The 17,112-nt window shown below is 43.2% G+C and overlaps 1 protein-coding gene across 1 annotated transcript in view; it reads left to right on the top strand.

The window, feature by feature from the left end:
- Positions 1–17,112, top strand: part of mapk8ip3 (mitogen-activated protein kinase 8 interacting protein 3) — a 237,498-nt gene that overhangs the window by 155,586 nt on the left and 64,800 nt on the right. Inside the window, 2 exon segments of the mRNA XM_080206983.1 lie at positions 1,016–1,192; positions 16,492–16,618. Coding sequence (XP_080063109.1) covers positions 1,016–1,192; positions 16,492–16,618 — 304 coding nt within the window.

Below are 17,112 nucleotides of genomic sequence, written 5' to 3'. Positions count from 1 at the left end.
AGAATGATCTGGTCGAGGTGTGTGAAATGATAGATTCAATTGGGTGGATAAAGAGAATCCAAAACAAGGCAACAGCTTGAAGTTAAACCATGCAGCTGTGAAATTATGGAGTTATTTTTTCACACGGTGGATAATGGAGCTCTCTCTTTGCAAAAAGCAGTTCAGGCCAAATCAGTTTTGTAGGCTGACATCAGTAGAATTTTGTTTGGTTAAGGGTATTAAAAGGCATGCAGGAAATGGAGTTGAGGTGCAGGTCAGCCCTGATCTAATCGAAGGGTGAATCAGCATCTGTGGACTGAATGGCTTTTCCTGCTCCCATGTTTGAGTTTAATCTCAATGCCAAATGTTCTCCAAATGCACTCCAACTTTTTTAATAATAGGTAAGAGGTGGAAATGGAGTTTTTGGAGATAGGGAGATTCAAGTTTGTTTCAAGTTTTGAAAGCCTATAGTTTCTGTCATACCAGTTCTCATGGTGGAAGGACTTGGTTCTGTTATTCAATTATGTGACTTGGAAACTAATGCAATATTGCAAGTTGCAGGTGAATTGCATGGCACAGTGGTTAGCACTGCTGCCTCACAGCGCCAGGGACCCGGGTTTGATTCCTAGCTTGGGTCACTGTCTGGGCAGAGTCTGCACGTTCTCCCCATGTCTGCATGGGTTTCCTCTGGGTGCTCCAGTTTCCTCCCACAGTCTGAAAGACATGCTGGTTAGATGCATTGGCTGTGCTAAATTCTCCCTCAGTGTCCCCAAACAGGTGCTGGAGTGTGGCGACCAGGGGATTTTCACAGTAACTTCATCGCAAGTAGTGTCATTATTTGTGACACAAATAAATAAACCAAACTAGTATACACTTTAGTTCTTATCCTGAAATTCACTCATGTTGCTGACCTTAAGTATAGTTATTATATATCTTACAAAAAACAAAGCCTTTTACACAACTGTTATCAATATTGGGCTGTAGTGGCAAATTGGTACTTTCTAACTGTTACTCTGTTTGTTGTCTTTGCTTCCAGTTTCAGCCGTCTATTCAGCTCTTCTACAGCCGCTCAGCCAACAAAGAGGCCCCCAGTCCTTCATTATGCTGCTCCGAACACTTACGGTTCCTCTGGCTTCACCAAGCGCCGGAGCCACACCATGTCCCAGTTATCGACTGCAGACAGAACACGTGCCATAGACTTCCTGCCTGAGGAGTAAGTAACAGCCAGAAAGGTGTGGCATGTCCCACATGTACAGCATTCATATTCAGCCTGCTCCCATGGCACAGGGTTAATCAAGTTTGCTATTTACATATGTTTATGCTTACTTTCATTATGTTTACCATTTTATTTCCATTATTCATTTGCTTTGCTTGTTATTTATTTTGCTCCTCTTCCATTCGTAATAATTTGTCACTGTCAAAGAAAGGTTGTTTGCAAAAGTCATGCTGCCATTTATTTTAATTTTCTTGAAGAGTCTTAACATCAGGACTTTGTGTTGAAGGAGTCGCCCCCTTCAGTATATTTTTCTGAAGAGGGATTGAACCAACAAGAGTGCCTTTTGATAATTAGTGCTTGAAAACAAACTGGCATGAAACATAGTGTTTGTTGAGATTTGATACATGTTAAGTATTGATGTTCATTGAGGCATCTGAGCCAGACAGTGTGACGAAACTGCATTAATATCCATCTGAGAAGCAGTCATTAAATAGGCATGTCTAAACCCTCCTCATACTGTCAGTCTCAGGAAGGTCACCCAGCCAATTTTCCTGATGATAAGATCAGCACTCTTCTCTAAATGTTTGGGAATGGTTTAAAAAAAATAAATGTACGAACAGAATCATGGAACAAAGAAGGTTATTAAAAGTGGGCGGCATGGTGGCACAGTGACTAGCACTGCTGCCTCATAGTGACAGGGACCCGGGTTCAGTTTCTGGCTTGGGTCACTGTCTGTGTGGAGTTTGCACATTCTCCCCATGTTTAATCATACTTATGCAATCACATAATTTCTGAGCAGGTATTGCCAGGATAGCTGTAGGTCTAAAAGTTCTTGATTATGTTGGAGCTCTTCTAGATAAACCACACCACAGCATTATAAAATGGCAGTTGAAGCAGAAGGAATAGTTTATTAGTTTGTGGAAATGGCAAAGGTGGTATGGTGGCACAGTAATCAGCATTGCTGCCTCTCAGCACCCAGCACTGCTGCCTAATAGTGCCTGGGTTCAATTCCGGGCTTGGGTCACTGTCTGTGCCGAGTTTGCACGTTCTCCCCGTGTCTGTGTGGGTTTCCTCTGGGTGCTCCAGTTTACTCCCATAATCCAAAGAAGTGCACGTTAGGAGGATTGGCCAAACTAAATTACCCCTTAGTGGGGGACTAGCTAGGGTAAATATGTGGGATCATGGGGATTGGGGTTGGGTGGGATTGTGGTCATTGCAGACTCAAGGGTCTAATGGCTTCCTTCTGCACTGGAGGGATTCTATGATTCTTATTCAGAAATTGTTTCTATAAATAAGTTCTGAAAAAGAGCTCCCATTGGGAGGTCTCTTCTTTAAATAAACTCAGGAAGTGGCTTTAAGCAATTGGGTTAAGGAGCTAATATTTCACAAAGTGCTTCGAAGATCCAATTCTATACAGTGGGTGTGAATCTTTGGGTGTTGTATATGGGGAACTGTGGTGACAGGGAGGTGGACTATATGAGAGACTATATACGGGCACAGCAGTTAGTACTGCTCCCTCACAGTATAAGGGACCCGAGTTCAGTTCTGGCCTCGGATGACTTGTGTGTGTGGAGTTTGCACATTCTCCTTGTGTTCGCATGGGTTTCCCCCAGATGCTCTGGTTTCCTTCCAAAGATGTGCAGGTTAGGTTGATCGGCTACGGTAAATTGCCCCTTAGTGTCGGGGGATTAGCAGGACAATTACATGGGGTTACAGGTTTAGAGCCTGGGTGGAATTGTGGTTGGTGCAGACTCAGTGGGCTGAATGGCCTCCTTCTGCACTGTAGTGATTCTGTGATTCCTCCGAGTGCTCCAGTTTCCTTTCAAGGATGTGTGGGTTAGGTGGATTGGCCATGGTAAATTGCCCCTTTGGGTCAGGGGGATTAGCAGGATAAATACATGGGGTTATGCCGATAGGGCCTGGGTAGGATTGTTTTCAGTGCAGGCTCGATGGGCTGAATGGCCTCCTTCTGCACTGTAGGGATTCTAAGACTGGTAATAGTGAGGTGGACTATAAGGGGCACTGTGCACTCCCTATTTGTGGTTATTTTCCTTGATTACTAACATGAGTGAAAAAGTTTATGTATGAATTTCTGTTTTTATTTTGATTCATTGTTGACCAGGTTTCTTTGTATGGTTTTTATGGGTAGGTTAACAAGTAGACTGATGCTCAGCCTGATTCATTTGGCTATTTGTAACTTCGTAGTGGGAGGACCAGCAAGCTCATTGGGCCAGTTGGCTAACATGCCGTTCAGGGTAATGCCAGTAGCACGGGTTGGAATTCAATTCCAGTTGGGATTGTCTGGGCGCCTATGTGTGGAGGATGATGCCAAATCACCACTGCCAAGAAAAACGGCTCAGGTTGAAGCATCAGCAGACATTGAGTCAAGGAGCTGCCTTTGTGCTGAGCATTCTAATACAAGATAATGGCAAAAATATAAAGCAAATTAACTCTGAGATTGACGTGAGTTAGAAGGGAAGCAATGGTTTAGTGGTATTATGGCTAGACTATTAATCCAGAAACTCCACTAATGTTCTGGGGACCCAGGTTTGAATCCAGCCACAGCAGCTGGTTGAATTTGAATTCAATAAAAAAAAATCTGGAATTAAGAATCTACTGACGATCATGAAACCATTGTCGATTGTTGGAAAAATCCATCAGGTTCACTAATGTCTTTTAGGGAAGGAAATGTGCCTGCTCAGGCCTACATGTGACTCCAGAGCCGCAGCAATGGGTTGACACTCAATTATCCTCCAAAAGCAACTAGGGATGGGCAATAAATGCTGGCCAGCCAGTGATGTTCATGTCCCACGAATGAATAAAAGAAAACTGATTATGGTGCATGGATGTATAGGTGGCATGCAGTGTATATTCTGTGCGCAATGGTATGGTCTTTATGCAGCAGCGTGTATTCATATAGCACCATGGTTTTGTTCCCTACCCGCTGCTGGGATCATCAGTGGACATTTGGCTGGTTCACCTCATGTCTAGACATGGATCCTGCCATGGCAGGATTGGAAAACCCTGTTCAAAGTGTCTTCTGGCAATTTGTAGGAACATCGTCAAGCAAAATATGTCACTGAGCCACATGTTAGGGCCAATGATCAAAAGCTTGGTCAGAGGTAAGTTTTAAGGTTTGCCTTAAGGAAGGAGGGAGAGGTTCAGGACATGAGTTCCAGAGTTTTAGGGTCCAGACAGTTGAAGGTGCAGGCAAAGCCATCATTGGTGGGGCAGGTAAAATCAGGGATGTGCAAGGGGTCAGAATTAGAGAAACACAGATATGTCAGAAGGTTGTGTGGTTGAAGAAGATAGCAGAGATGGGGAGGGATGAGGCTGCAGAGAGATATTGTATATACGCTGCATAAGTATTGTACAATCTTGGAGGGTTTAAAAGAATGCTTCAGTTTAAACATGAAGCAGGCTGTTTGTGAACTAAAACACTCTACCAGAGGAGAACCTCATCATTCCAGAGGGTTGATGTGGCAATATGCACCTTTACATGTTGTAGACTGGACTGATGGTCCTCAGGAGTCTGTAGCGTAATTGTTCTGAATTTGTGCCACTGATGGTGAAAAAAAAACAGCAGTGAAATCCTGATTTTTTAAATTCATTTATGGGACATGGGCGTCACTGGCAGGCCAGCATTTATTGCTGACCCCTAGTTGTCCTTGAGAAGGTGGTGGTGGGCTGCCTTTTTGAATTGCTGCAGTCCATGTGCTGTGGGTTGACACACTGTGCCGTCAGGGAGGGAATTCCAGGATTTTGACCCAGTGGCTGTAAAGGAATGGCGATATATTTCCAAGTCAGGATGTTGAGTGACTTGGAGGAGAACTTGATGGTGTTCCCATGTGTCTGCTGCCCTTGTCCTTTTAGTTGAAAATGGCTGTGGGTTTGGAAGGTGATGTCTAAGCGTTAGGAATGAATATAATACTGGCAGCAGCATAGGTCGCATGCCCATGACTTACTCGCCTGTAAAGCTGTCTCTCTCTGTACCATTAACCAAACTCAGGAAATCAACAATGGGAAGAAAGAAATACTTGCATTGCCAGAGTGTCTTTCACAATCTTAGGATGCATTAAAATAGCCTACGACCAATGAAATATTTTTTATAATAAAAACAGAAAATGCTGGATGAAGGCAGCAAGTCTGGCAGCACCTGTGGAGAGAGAAGCAGAATTAACTTTTTGAGACTGTACTTAATACTTTTTGTAGTTCTGCTGTAACTTGGGAAATGCGGTAGCAAGCTTCCATAAACAGCAATGTGACAATGGCCAGATAATCTCTTATAGCAATGTTAGCTAAGGAGGACAGATTGGCTAGGATTCCCCTGCTGTTCTTCATGTGGAAGGGCAGATGTAGCCTTGGTTTAACATCTTATTTGGAACACAGTGCCTCTGGCTGTGCAGTTTTCTTTGTCAGTAGTGCCCTGAATTGCCACTCTGTTATATGGACTAGACCAAACATAGAGACAAATTTAAATCTAAGGAATTAACACTCTGTTAGGAGTTGATACAGAAACATAGGAACTAGAAGAAGGAGTAGGCCTTTCGGTCCTTCGAGCCTGCTCCACCATTCATTATGATCATGGCTGATCATCGAATTCAATATCCTGATCTTCCCTTCCTCCCACATTCTTTGTTTCCTTTAGTCCCAAGAGCTATCTCTACTTTCTTCTTGAAATTAGACAATGTTTTGGCCTTGTGTTTGCAGCTAGAGACAAGATTAATTTAGCTAATTGTATGAACAGAACAAAGGTTCCCACCACATATGAAACATTCCAGCTGGGTGGTCAGTCTTTCTCACAGCAAAACATAGATTTGGGTATCCAAATTTAACAAAAAGTACCATTGCTGTTTTGGAGTGAAATTATTCTTCGTACATGTATGTATGCTAAATGGGAATTACACCATTCCATGTATTTGAATGGCGAGTCTGTCAGCGAATTGCTGTTCTTGCAGTTTCAGGAGGAGCAGAACATCTCTCTCAGCAACTTCCTGATTTACACATTTAACCACTTGATGGCACAGTGGTTAGCACTGCTGCCTCACAGTGTCAGGCACCTGGGTTCGATTCCTGGCTTGGGTGACTGTGTGGAGTTTGCCCGTTCTCCCCGTGTCTCTGTGGGTAAGATGCTCTTTTGGCAAATCGGTGAAGTTTCATTGGGCCAAATGACCTCCTTCTGCACTGAAGGGATTCTAGAGATTCTATTCCAGGAGCAAATTGTCCAACTAGTTCTTGCTATGAAAAATTCAGTACTGATCATTTTTTTGACATGCATTTTTAAATACTGAAAACCAAAGAATTGCTGTTTGTTTCAATTTGATTTATTTTTGTCACATGTATACTGTGAAAAGTATTGTTTCTTGCACTCTATACACACAAAGCATACCGTAGAGAAGGAAACGAGACAGTGCAGAATATAGTGTTACAGTCATAGGTTAGGGTGTAGAGAAAGGTCAACTTAATGCAAGGTAAGTCCATTCAAAAGTCTGATGGCAGCAGGGAAGAAGCTGTTCTTGAATCAATTGGTCCATGACCTCAGACTTTTGTATCTCCTCCTTGATGGAAGAAGGTGGAAGAGAGAATGTCCGGGGTGTGTGGGGGTCCTTAATTATGCTGGCTGCTTTGCCAAGGCAGCGGGAAGTGTAGACAGAGTCACTGGACAGTAGCTGTTATTATTGATTTGCCCATGCTCCCTTCAACTGACACCACGTTGACCACAGCCCGGAAGGGTCAGTAGTGAAATGGGCAGAACAGGGTTCAAGATACTGTAAACAGCAACTCCAGTGTCTCAATCCACAATGGGCACATCAGCAAGCTGTAACCTGATGGACTTGCTGAAGAGAAAAGTAAAGATGTACCAGCAAGAAAAGGCCAGCAATTTCTGAGAAGACTCAGAAATAGGGCATGAATTCAAGGGGCAGGAGCTTTAAGGGGGTATGTGAGGAAAAACCTTTTGTCCCAGAGGGTGAGTAGCTCGCTAAGCAGACAACCAACAATTGAAAACCAGTTTTGATGGCAAACGTCAGCTGCCCCATTGATGTCCAAGGCCCAACAATGCAACTTACAAAGTAGGCTTGTAAATTGGTGGGCGGCTTGTAAATTGGTGAGCAGCTTGCATGTTCCAATCAGAACAAACAACTTAGTCCAGGCCTCAGGAACACAAGTCCCTTGACGTAACCAGTGGGTCACCGTTCCCAAGGGGAGTACAGATCATTTGTATTTCAGTGTTCCAAATTGTACTGCAATATTTATTTCCAAAATGGCAATTATGTCATCTAAAGAAATGTGGAAATTTTAATAAGCTCTTGTTTTATTTTAATTTTAATTAAATGAGAATAAATTTCCTTGTTATCAACATAGGGGAAAATTATAATAGATATAGCAGCCGTTTCCATCATTTCAACTTTACAATGATTCCCCTCCCCCCCAAGTTTACTAATGCTTCCTGAGCCACTGTACAACTTGTACCTTGCCTAATCTCCGTCAATAACCCAATATAATAGACAGGATTTTGGCAAAGTGAGGAGGAATCACCATCAGGCCATTGTTATATCAAGGACCCCACACATCCCGAACATTTTCACTTCCACCTTCTTCCAACAGGAAAAAGATACAAAAGTCTGACATCACCTGCCAACCAACTCGAGAACAGCTTATTCCCTGCTGCCATCCAGCTTTTGAATGGACCTACCTCGTATTAAGTTGATCTTTCTTTACATCCGAGCTATGACTGTAAAACTGCACTCTCTCCTTTCCTTGTCTGTGAACAGTATACTTTGTATAATACACAAGAAACAATACTTTTACTGTATACTAATACATGTGACAATATAAATCAAATCAAAACAAAAAGCAATTCTTTAGCTTTTAGTATTTAAAAAGTCACGTGTCTATTAAGGGGTAATTTAGCATGGCCAATCCACCCAACCTGCACAAGTTTGGAGTGTGGGAGGAATCTGGAGCACTTGGAGGAAACCCGCGCAGACACGAGGAGAATGTGCAAATAGACAAACTGACCCCAAGGCCAGAATTGAACCCGGTTCCCTGGCGCTATGAGGCAGCAGTGCTAACCACTGTGCCACCCAATGGAGTCAACCTTCGCCAGAATGAATGTGAAGGCTTGATTGTGGTAGAATCATCTCATCAGGGTTAAGAATGTGCCTGTGTCCATGATGGGCAAGTTGGAAAGGAGTGAAGGTCCAGTGTGTTACTCTGATGATTCAGCCTTAGTGATGTTGCTGAAACCTTCACAGCAGCGTTGAGTAATCCTGGGGCTACTAAGTGATCACATCAGCTAAGTGATGACTGAAACAGCATAATGTCCACTTCAGGCCCATTGGAATTTTATCCATTTATTTGTAGAACAAACAGTGGATATTCATTCACGTGGTGAAAGTGTATGTGGATGAGAAGATTGAGCAGGTTCGTGAATTGTAGCTAGAGGCTGAATATATTTGAAAGGTGAGTCAGAGGGCAGAAGAAGTAGGAACTTCAGTAAAGCAAACCAGGAGAATGTTACACAACAAAGAAATAGATACAGATTCAAACAGATTACCAAAAAAGACTGAAGAAGCAGCTAAAGCAGAAGGTGAGCAGTATCCAAACACACACAATTTTGTGGGTGGATTGATGTCACAGTGGTTAGCGCTGCTGCCTCACAGTGCCAGGGACCTAGGTTCGATTCCCGGCTTGGATCACTGTGCAGAGTCTGCACATTCTCCCCGCATCTCCCCGCTATAGCTCTAGCTCGTTAGAGGGGTCAGTTTTTGTTCAAAGTGTGCAGGAAGGTTTTTTGACTCAATATGTAGATAGACCAACTAGAGGTGAGGCTATATTGGACTTGGTGCTGGGAAATGAGCCAGACCAGGTGCTAGACTTGGAAGTTGGTGTGCATTTTGGTGATAGTGACCACAATTTGGTTACGTTCACCTTAGTGATGGAAAGGGATAGGCATGAACCTCGGGTCAGTAGTTTTAGCTGGGGGAAGGGTAATTATGAGGCCATTAGGAGAGAATTAGGAAGCATTGGTTGGACTAGGAGATTACAGGGACTAGGAACGTCTGAAATGTGGAGTTTTTTCAAGGAGCAGCTACTGCGGGTCTGTGATAGGTATGTCCCTGTCAGGCAAGGAGGAATTGGTAGGGCTAGGGAACCGTGGTGCACAAAAAAAGTTGATTTGTTGGTTAGGAAGAAGAAGGAGGCTTATGTTCGGATGAGGCTTGAGGGCTCGGGTAGTGCAGTAGAAAGCTTTAGATTGGCTAGGAGGGAGTTGAAGAGGGAGTTAAGAAGGGCTAGAAGAGGGCATGAGATGACTTTGGCTGATAGGATTAAGGAGAATCCTAAGGCGTTCTATAGGTATGTCAAGAACAGAAGGTTGGTTAGGGCAAGATTAGGGCCAGTTACAGACAGTAGGGGGAAGTTGTGAGTGGAACCGGAAGAGATTGGAGAGGCATTGAACCATTATTTCTCTTCGGTGTTCACGCAGGACGATATGAATATAGCTGAGGAGGTCAATGGGGTGAAGGGGTGTAAAATAGAAAGTATTGCAGTTGATACAGAGGATGTGTTGGATATTCTAGAAGGGTTGAAAATAGATAAGTCCCCTGGTCCAGACGGGATTTACCCTAGGATTCTATGGGAGGCAAGAGAGGTGATTGCAGAGCCACTGGCTCTGATCTTCAGGTCGTCGTTGGTCTCTGGTATAGTACCGGAAGATTGGAGGACAGCGAATGTTGTCCCATTGTTTAAGAAGGGGAACAGAGACTTCCCTGGGAATTATAGACCAGTGAGTCTTACTTCTGTAGTGGGCAAGGTTTTAGAAAGAATTATTAGGAATAGGATTTATAGTTATTTGGAGAGTAATGAATTGATTAGAGATAGTCAGCATGGTTTTGTAGCGGGAAGGTCGTGCCTTACTAACCTTATTGAGTTCTTTGAGAAGGTGACCAAAGAGGTGGATAGGGGTAAGGCAGTAGACGTGGTATATATGGATTTTAGTAAGGCGTTTGATAAGGTTCACCATGGTATGCTTCTGCAGAAAATGCAGATGTATGGGATTGGTGGTAATTTAGGTACTTGGATCAGGAATTGGTTAGCAGATAGGAGACAGAGGGTGGTGGTTGATGGTAAATATTCGTCATGGAGTTCGGTTACGAGTGGTGTGCCTCAGGGATCTGTTTTGGGGCCACTGCTGTTTGTAATCTTTGTTAATGATCTGGATGAGGGTATAGTTGGGTGGATTAGTAAGTTTGCTGATGACACCAAAGTCGGAGGTGTGGTAGATTGTGAGGAAGGGTGTCGAAGTTTGCAGGGTGACTTGGACAGGTTGCAGAGCTGGGCCGCGAGGTGGCGGATGGAGTTTAATGCGGAGAAGTGTGAGGTAATCCATTTCGGTAGGAATAACAGATGTGTTGAGTATAGGGCTAACGGGAGGACTTTGAATAGAGTGGAGGAGCAGAGGGATCTAGGTGTATGTGTACATAGATCCCTGAAAGTTGGGAATCAAGTAGATAAGGTTGTTAAGAAGGCGTACGGTGTCTTGGCATTTATTGGTAGGGGGATTGAATTTAGGAGTCGCAGCGTCATGTTGCAACTGTACACAACTCTGGTGCGGCCGCACTTGGAGTACTGTGTGCAGTTCTGGTCCCCACATTACAGGAAGGATGTGGAGGCTTTGGAGAGGGTGCAGAGGAGGTTTACCAGGATGTTGCCTGGTATGCAGGGGAGGTCCTATGAGGAGAGACTGAGGGATTTGGGGTTGTTTTCACTGGAAAGAACGCGGCTAAGAGGGGATCTTATAGAAACATATAAGATGATTAGAGGTTTAGATAGGGTGGATGGTGATAGCCTGTTTCCTCGGATGGAGAAAGCTAGCACGAGGGGGCATGGCTTTAAATTAAGGGGGGGTAGTTATAGGACGGATGTCAGGGGCAGGTTCTTTACCCAGAGGGTGGTGAGGGACTGGAATGCCCTGCCTGCTGCAGTTGTAAATGCGCCTAGTTTGGGGGCGTTTAAGAGATTGGTGGATAGGTTTATGGACGAAAAGGGATTGGTTTAGATTAGTGGGTCAATGTTTTTTTTCAAAAATAAGACTGGTCGGCGCAACATTGTGGGCCGAAGGGCCTGTTCCGCGCTGTAATGTTCTATGTTCTATGTTCTATCTGCGTGGGTTTCCTCTGGGTGCTCCGGCTTCCTCCCAGTGTCCAAAGATGTGTGGGTTAGATGGATTGGCCATGCTAGATTGCCCCTGATTGTCAGGGGTTAGCAGGATAAAGGCATGACTTTATGGGGATGGGGCCTGGGTGCGATTGTGGTCAGTGCAAACTTGATGGGCTGAATTTGCCTCCTTTGCGCTGTAGGATTCTGTGAACTTTAGGCCTATTGCATAAGGGGGCACAGTTATTTTAAATAATTAAGTTCCATCTCTAATAGCATGAGCTCTTGCAGACAATCTTTCTTTTCGAGAAGTGTGTATTTTTGTTTTCCATTATGTACGTTTTGTTAATTTGAAATTTATGTTTTCTTTTTGTAGACAGAAAGTGCCTAAGGAGGAGAAGAAACCAGACACAGATAATGAACAAGTGTACGGCATATCAGCTCCTTGGGGCTTTAACAGGGTTAGGGTCAAAGTTGGGGATTTTGACCATTTAGGCTGTTGGGGGATCCAAGAATGCAGGCAGCTTTTGAGCACCTTAGCCTCTGTGTGATGCGCGGTGCCTCATGGATAATAATGCTCAGTACGTTGTTAATGATCAGTGGGCGTTGTAGAGTGACATTAAAGTACAGTTTGGCAACAAATTAGTTGGGAGTTTGTGAGGGCCAGTCTTCACTCTAATCTACCTGGTTTTGTCTTGGTTTCTGAGGCTGTGAATTTTAGCATAGTTTGTGGAACATGGAATATAGAACCATACAGTATAGGAACAGGCCCTTCGGCCCACATGGTCGAGATGTCTGTTCACCTTTAAAACTAAGACGGTTCTTAAGGCTGGTAAGAACCATTCCAGCCATTTTTTGACAAAAATTATGATTCGCGGTCAATTGAAAATATGAAATGAGTTAAGTCGTCACTGCTGCAACGTATCTGGTTTATTAAGACAGTATACTTTGCTCTTACCAAAGCACCCAGGGAAGTTTATTAACCCTAGACGCTCTTCTTTGTTTGTCTTCTGAGTTCATGAGGACAAGACTTTCAGGTCTTCTGGATATGGCCCCCTCTTTGTGATCAGTTCTCTGTTCAAAAATGTCTCTTACAAGACATTGGAGGGAATTTTAGTACACAATAACTGGTAGATTGGGCTTGGGTCAAATGGTACCATTTTTAAAATCTGAAGCCCAACTCCAACATAACTAAGATAAAGACAAAAGATTGCGAATGCTGGAATCTGAAACAAAAAATCCTGGAAACCCTCACAGTATAAATCTCTGCTGACTCCTTTTCCTTTCAGCTCTGACAAAGGGTCATTCAGACTCAAAACATTGGCTCTACGCTCTCTCCACAGATGCTGTCAGAACTGCTAAGATTTTCCAGCACTTTTCTGTTTTGGTCCAACATAACTATTTCCGCTTTTCCGGGATCTGAGACACAGTGGAATCTACAAATCATATTCAGATTGCCCATGTTGGTCTTGGGGGTGAGTTCGTTCCTGCCCGTTGACCACCCCTGCCTTCCCAATGTAAAGACCCAAGGTAGTCAGTTTGACATTGTGGTATAGATTTTTTAATTTAATTTCAAATTTAGTCGAGCCCAACTCGCCTCTGTGTTTTAAAATTCCCACTAGTGTTTTGTGCAGGATAATTTTAAACAGGAATTTGATCACAACCTAGAAGGTCTGCAGTGATGGAAGTCCATTGCAGATATGCTGGTGTGCTCTGTAGCTGTCGGTCGATGTATCAATATGCCTGGTCTCACTGATCGAACAACCCTTAATTTTAAGGTGGCAACATCTCTGCAAATTCTTGAACTAATGTTTTCCTTGTACCATACAAAACGCTTAGAATGGGGAATTCTCTCTTTCACCAACACCCTAGTCTGTCCAATTTATGCTACAGTTTCAAAATCCTAGTAGTCTGGTTGCTATCTACCACTTGTGTTTATTGATGGCGAATTATCCGCACTATTAAAACACACTAGCAACATTGCGGACCTGTGTATGACCAACCGTTTTCCATCCACCAAATTAGATTATACATGTGGTAGTTTACTTTGGTATTAAAGTAAGTCATGCTTCATGGGGAAAATTGGGAATATCAGTCAAGGGAGCAGCCAGTATGAACATATCCTTGAAATTTTCTAACATTATTATTGCAAGATGTGCCCTGAAGTTGTCATTGTACATTTCCTGCAAGATCTTTTAAGGAAAGATATTAAAAATGGATATTGAAGTTAGTCATTGTTGAGACAAGAGCATGTGTACATCATTGTATGATCTAGGCAAAGGAACACATTGAACTTTGCTGGTGTTGAGATTCAATACAATGGGCTGTGGTTGGTTTAGGATGAAGGATATCCTACAATGTCTGCCAGATCGTTAATACTTTTAATGTTTTTCACACAGTAGTAATGGCCCTAATGCCTGGGTTTGGTTTTACTGTGGGTCAGCTGAGGCTTTTGGAGTTTCACTTAAATTTCAGTTAAATTCTTTTACGCATTGGACTCACTGCAATTTTAACTGTGCCTAATATGGCTTATCGAATCAGGAACTGCTGGGATAAGGCCAAATGGAGGCAAGTTATCTTCCCTTCTTTGTGGAGCCCAAAATGTTCTTCTGAACTGTACGGTGGCATAGTGTTTAACGCTGCTGTCTCACAGCGCCAGGGACCTGGGTTAGGTTCCTGTCTATGTGGTCACTGTCCATGTGGAGTTTGTACATTCTCCCCATGTCTGCGTGGGTTTCCTCCTGGTGCTCGGGTTTCCTCCCATAGTCTAAAGATGTGCAGCTTAGGTGGACTGGCCATGCTAATTGTCCCTTAGTGTCAGGGGAAATCAGCAGGATAAATACATGGGGTTATGGGAATAGGGCCTGGGTGGGATTGTTGTCGGTGCAGGCCCGATGGTCCAAATGGCCTTCTGCACTGTAAGGATTCTTTGAGTCAAACGTAAATGCTGAAATCCTGGAATTGCTGTCATAGAAACATAGAAAATAGGAACAGGAACAGGCCATTAAGTTTGATCCACTATTTATTATAATCATGGCTCTTTGATAGTCTGATTCTGCCTTCTGTCCTAAATCCTTTGATGCCTTAAGCCCCAAGAGTGAAATTTAACTCCTTCTTACAGGCCAGAACTTCCATGTCGCCTGCCACGGAATCAGAGCGGGCGAGGGTCTGACAATGGAAATTTCCGGTGACCTCGGGCAGGAATTTCTGGTCTTGCCTGAGCGAGAGAGCCCCCCCACCCCCAACCATAAATATACAAAATGCTGTGCGGTTGCTGGACTTGCGTGATCAATAAGTACGGAGTACTCCAGAAAAAACTTACATTATGCCCATTACTGTGTAAGCACCCATTTAGAGGTGTGATCAATTTTTATTACTGCCATACAACCTACCTGGCACTTAAAATACATTTTACAGATGTGGAGTCTCATTCATTCACATTTTAATTGTTGTTAGCGATTTTACCTAATAATTCTGATCCTTTAGTCCAACATTTCTTTCCATCTCATTTTGCTCTCTGTACCTGACTTCATATTTAATTCAGTATTCAAATTGGCACTTCCTAATTGAGACTCTGAGTGCTTATTAACATTTTTAAAATCTAATTAGTTAAGGAGTCGCTTTCCCTATTGCCTGCTTGAAGCTGCCGATCTTTTGGATGGTTGGCTGATAGGAGTTCCCAGGGTAGAAACCCTCAGAAAATCTGTGGGGGAGGTGAAAGCTTAATGAATGGCTGGTGCCATCCAGTTCAAAATTTGGCCCAATTTTATTGTATTGCAGTGCTAATGAGGCATCACATGTCCAGCTGAAAGTCTTGGGTATTTTAGAAATATTGGTAAGTATGATGAAGTTTAAGATGTCAGTGGTAGCCATGATGTGGAGATGCTAGCATTGGACTGGGGTGGGCACAGTAAAAAGTCTCACAACGCCAGATTAAAGTTCAACAGGTTTATTTGGTATCACGGGCTTTCGGAGCGCTGCCTGTTCTTCAATTATCTGATGAAGGAGCAGTGCTCCAAAAGCTTGTGATTCCAAACAAACCTGTTGGACTTTAACCTGGTGTTGTGAGACTTATTACGGTGTTTAAGATGAAGTGTCAGAAAGTGAAACAAAAGCAAAATGCTGCAGATGCTGGAAATCTGTAAAAGAAATGCTGGAAAATGCAAGATACAAACCTACAACTAGGAGCAGGCATAGGCCACTCGACCCTTCAAGCCTGCTCCACCATTCAATAAGATTGTAGCTGATCTGACTGTAACTTCCTGCCTGCCCGCTCCATAACCTTCCACCCCTATGTTTGTCAAGAATCTATCTAACTCTGCTTTGAAAACATTCAAAGACTTTGCTTCCATTACCTTTTGAGGCAGGGAGTTCCACAGATTTGTGACCTTTGAAGACAAGAAATTCTCATCTCTGAAGTGGGCGACCCCTTATTTTTAAACAGTGACCCCCTTGTTCTGGATTCTCCCACGAGAGGAAACATCCTCTCCACATTCACCTTGTCAAAAACCCCTCAGAATCGTATATGTTTTAGTCACTAAACAGGTCCTTTGTTTCCTTAGGAAGGAACTTTTCAAATGCAGCCAATAAAAATATAACAAAACTTACTCCAACTTATAATCAAAGAAAGGGTTTAATAAAGAAACGTTATTACTCCAAACTTGGGGCTTTGTCCTGGACCGATCCAAGTTCCCACAATTTCCAACAGGTTCTTATTTATAATGAGTCAGCTGGTCAGCTGACCATCACATCATTTTGTCATGGTTTACTGGGTCAACTGACCCTTACAGCTTGTTAATTGGTCACACTACATACAATGCAAAATTGTCACTGGTTACACTCTAACATCATTAACCAATTTTTAGACAGGAACAGAGCAAATGTTTCCGGTCAATGGCCTATCATCAGGAACCTCCTTTTTGTAACAGTACCTTATCTTAAATGTTTATGTAGTGAGGCTGAACATGCACCTTTTGAAAAGAATTGGGATGTTCAGATCACAAAAGAAATGCAATCGTAGTTCGGGGTAGGTTTAAACTCACAGCCACTTGGATCTCTATTCTCGTCCACGCATTCAAGTGACGTTTTCTCCGACTTGCATTGGACAGCGTGGTGACTGTATTTGCTTTTCCTCCCAGTGATTGTACATCGACTGCTCGGCGGGAACTCAAACGTGAACAGTACCGACAGGTGAGGGACCATGTCAGGAATGACGACGGAAGACTACAGGCGTGTGGCTGGAGTCTCCCAGCAAAGTACAAACAGGTACAGTCTGAAACAGCACACCATATCTCCACTTTATATCCTCTTACACGATTCTGGCTCTGAGACTTGAACGTTCTGGACTGGTGATTCAGAATACGCTATACAACTCTTGAAACCCAGATCTCATAGAATCATAGAGATTTACAGCATGGAAGCAGGCCCTTTAGCCCAACTTGTTGATGCCACCCCCCTTTTTAACCGCTAAGCTAGTCCCAATTGCTGACAGTAACATTTTTGAGAAATTAGGTTATGTAACAATATGGATTCTGAAAGACGTGCTGGTTAGGTGCGTTGACCTGAACAGGTGCTGGACTATGGTGATTAGGGGAATTTCACAGAAACTTCATTTCAGTATTAATATAAGCCTTACTAATGACTAATAAATAAAATTTAAGGTGCATTGGCTGTGCTAAATTCTCCCTTAGTGCACCCGAACCGGACTGTGATGACTAGGGGAATTTCACAGTACCTTCATTGTAGTGTTAACGTAAGTC

This window comes from Carcharhinus amblyrhynchos, chromosome 18 (assembly GCF_965287045.1).
Source record: "Carcharhinus amblyrhynchos chromosome 18, sCarAmb.v2.hapA, whole genome shotgun sequence".
Classification (NCBI taxonomy): Eukaryota; Metazoa; Chordata; class Chondrichthyes; order Carcharhiniformes; family Carcharhinidae; genus Carcharhinus; species Carcharhinus amblyrhynchos.
The sequence above is the reverse complement of the archived record's forward strand: the minus strand, read 5'-3'. Positions and strand labels throughout refer to the sequence as shown.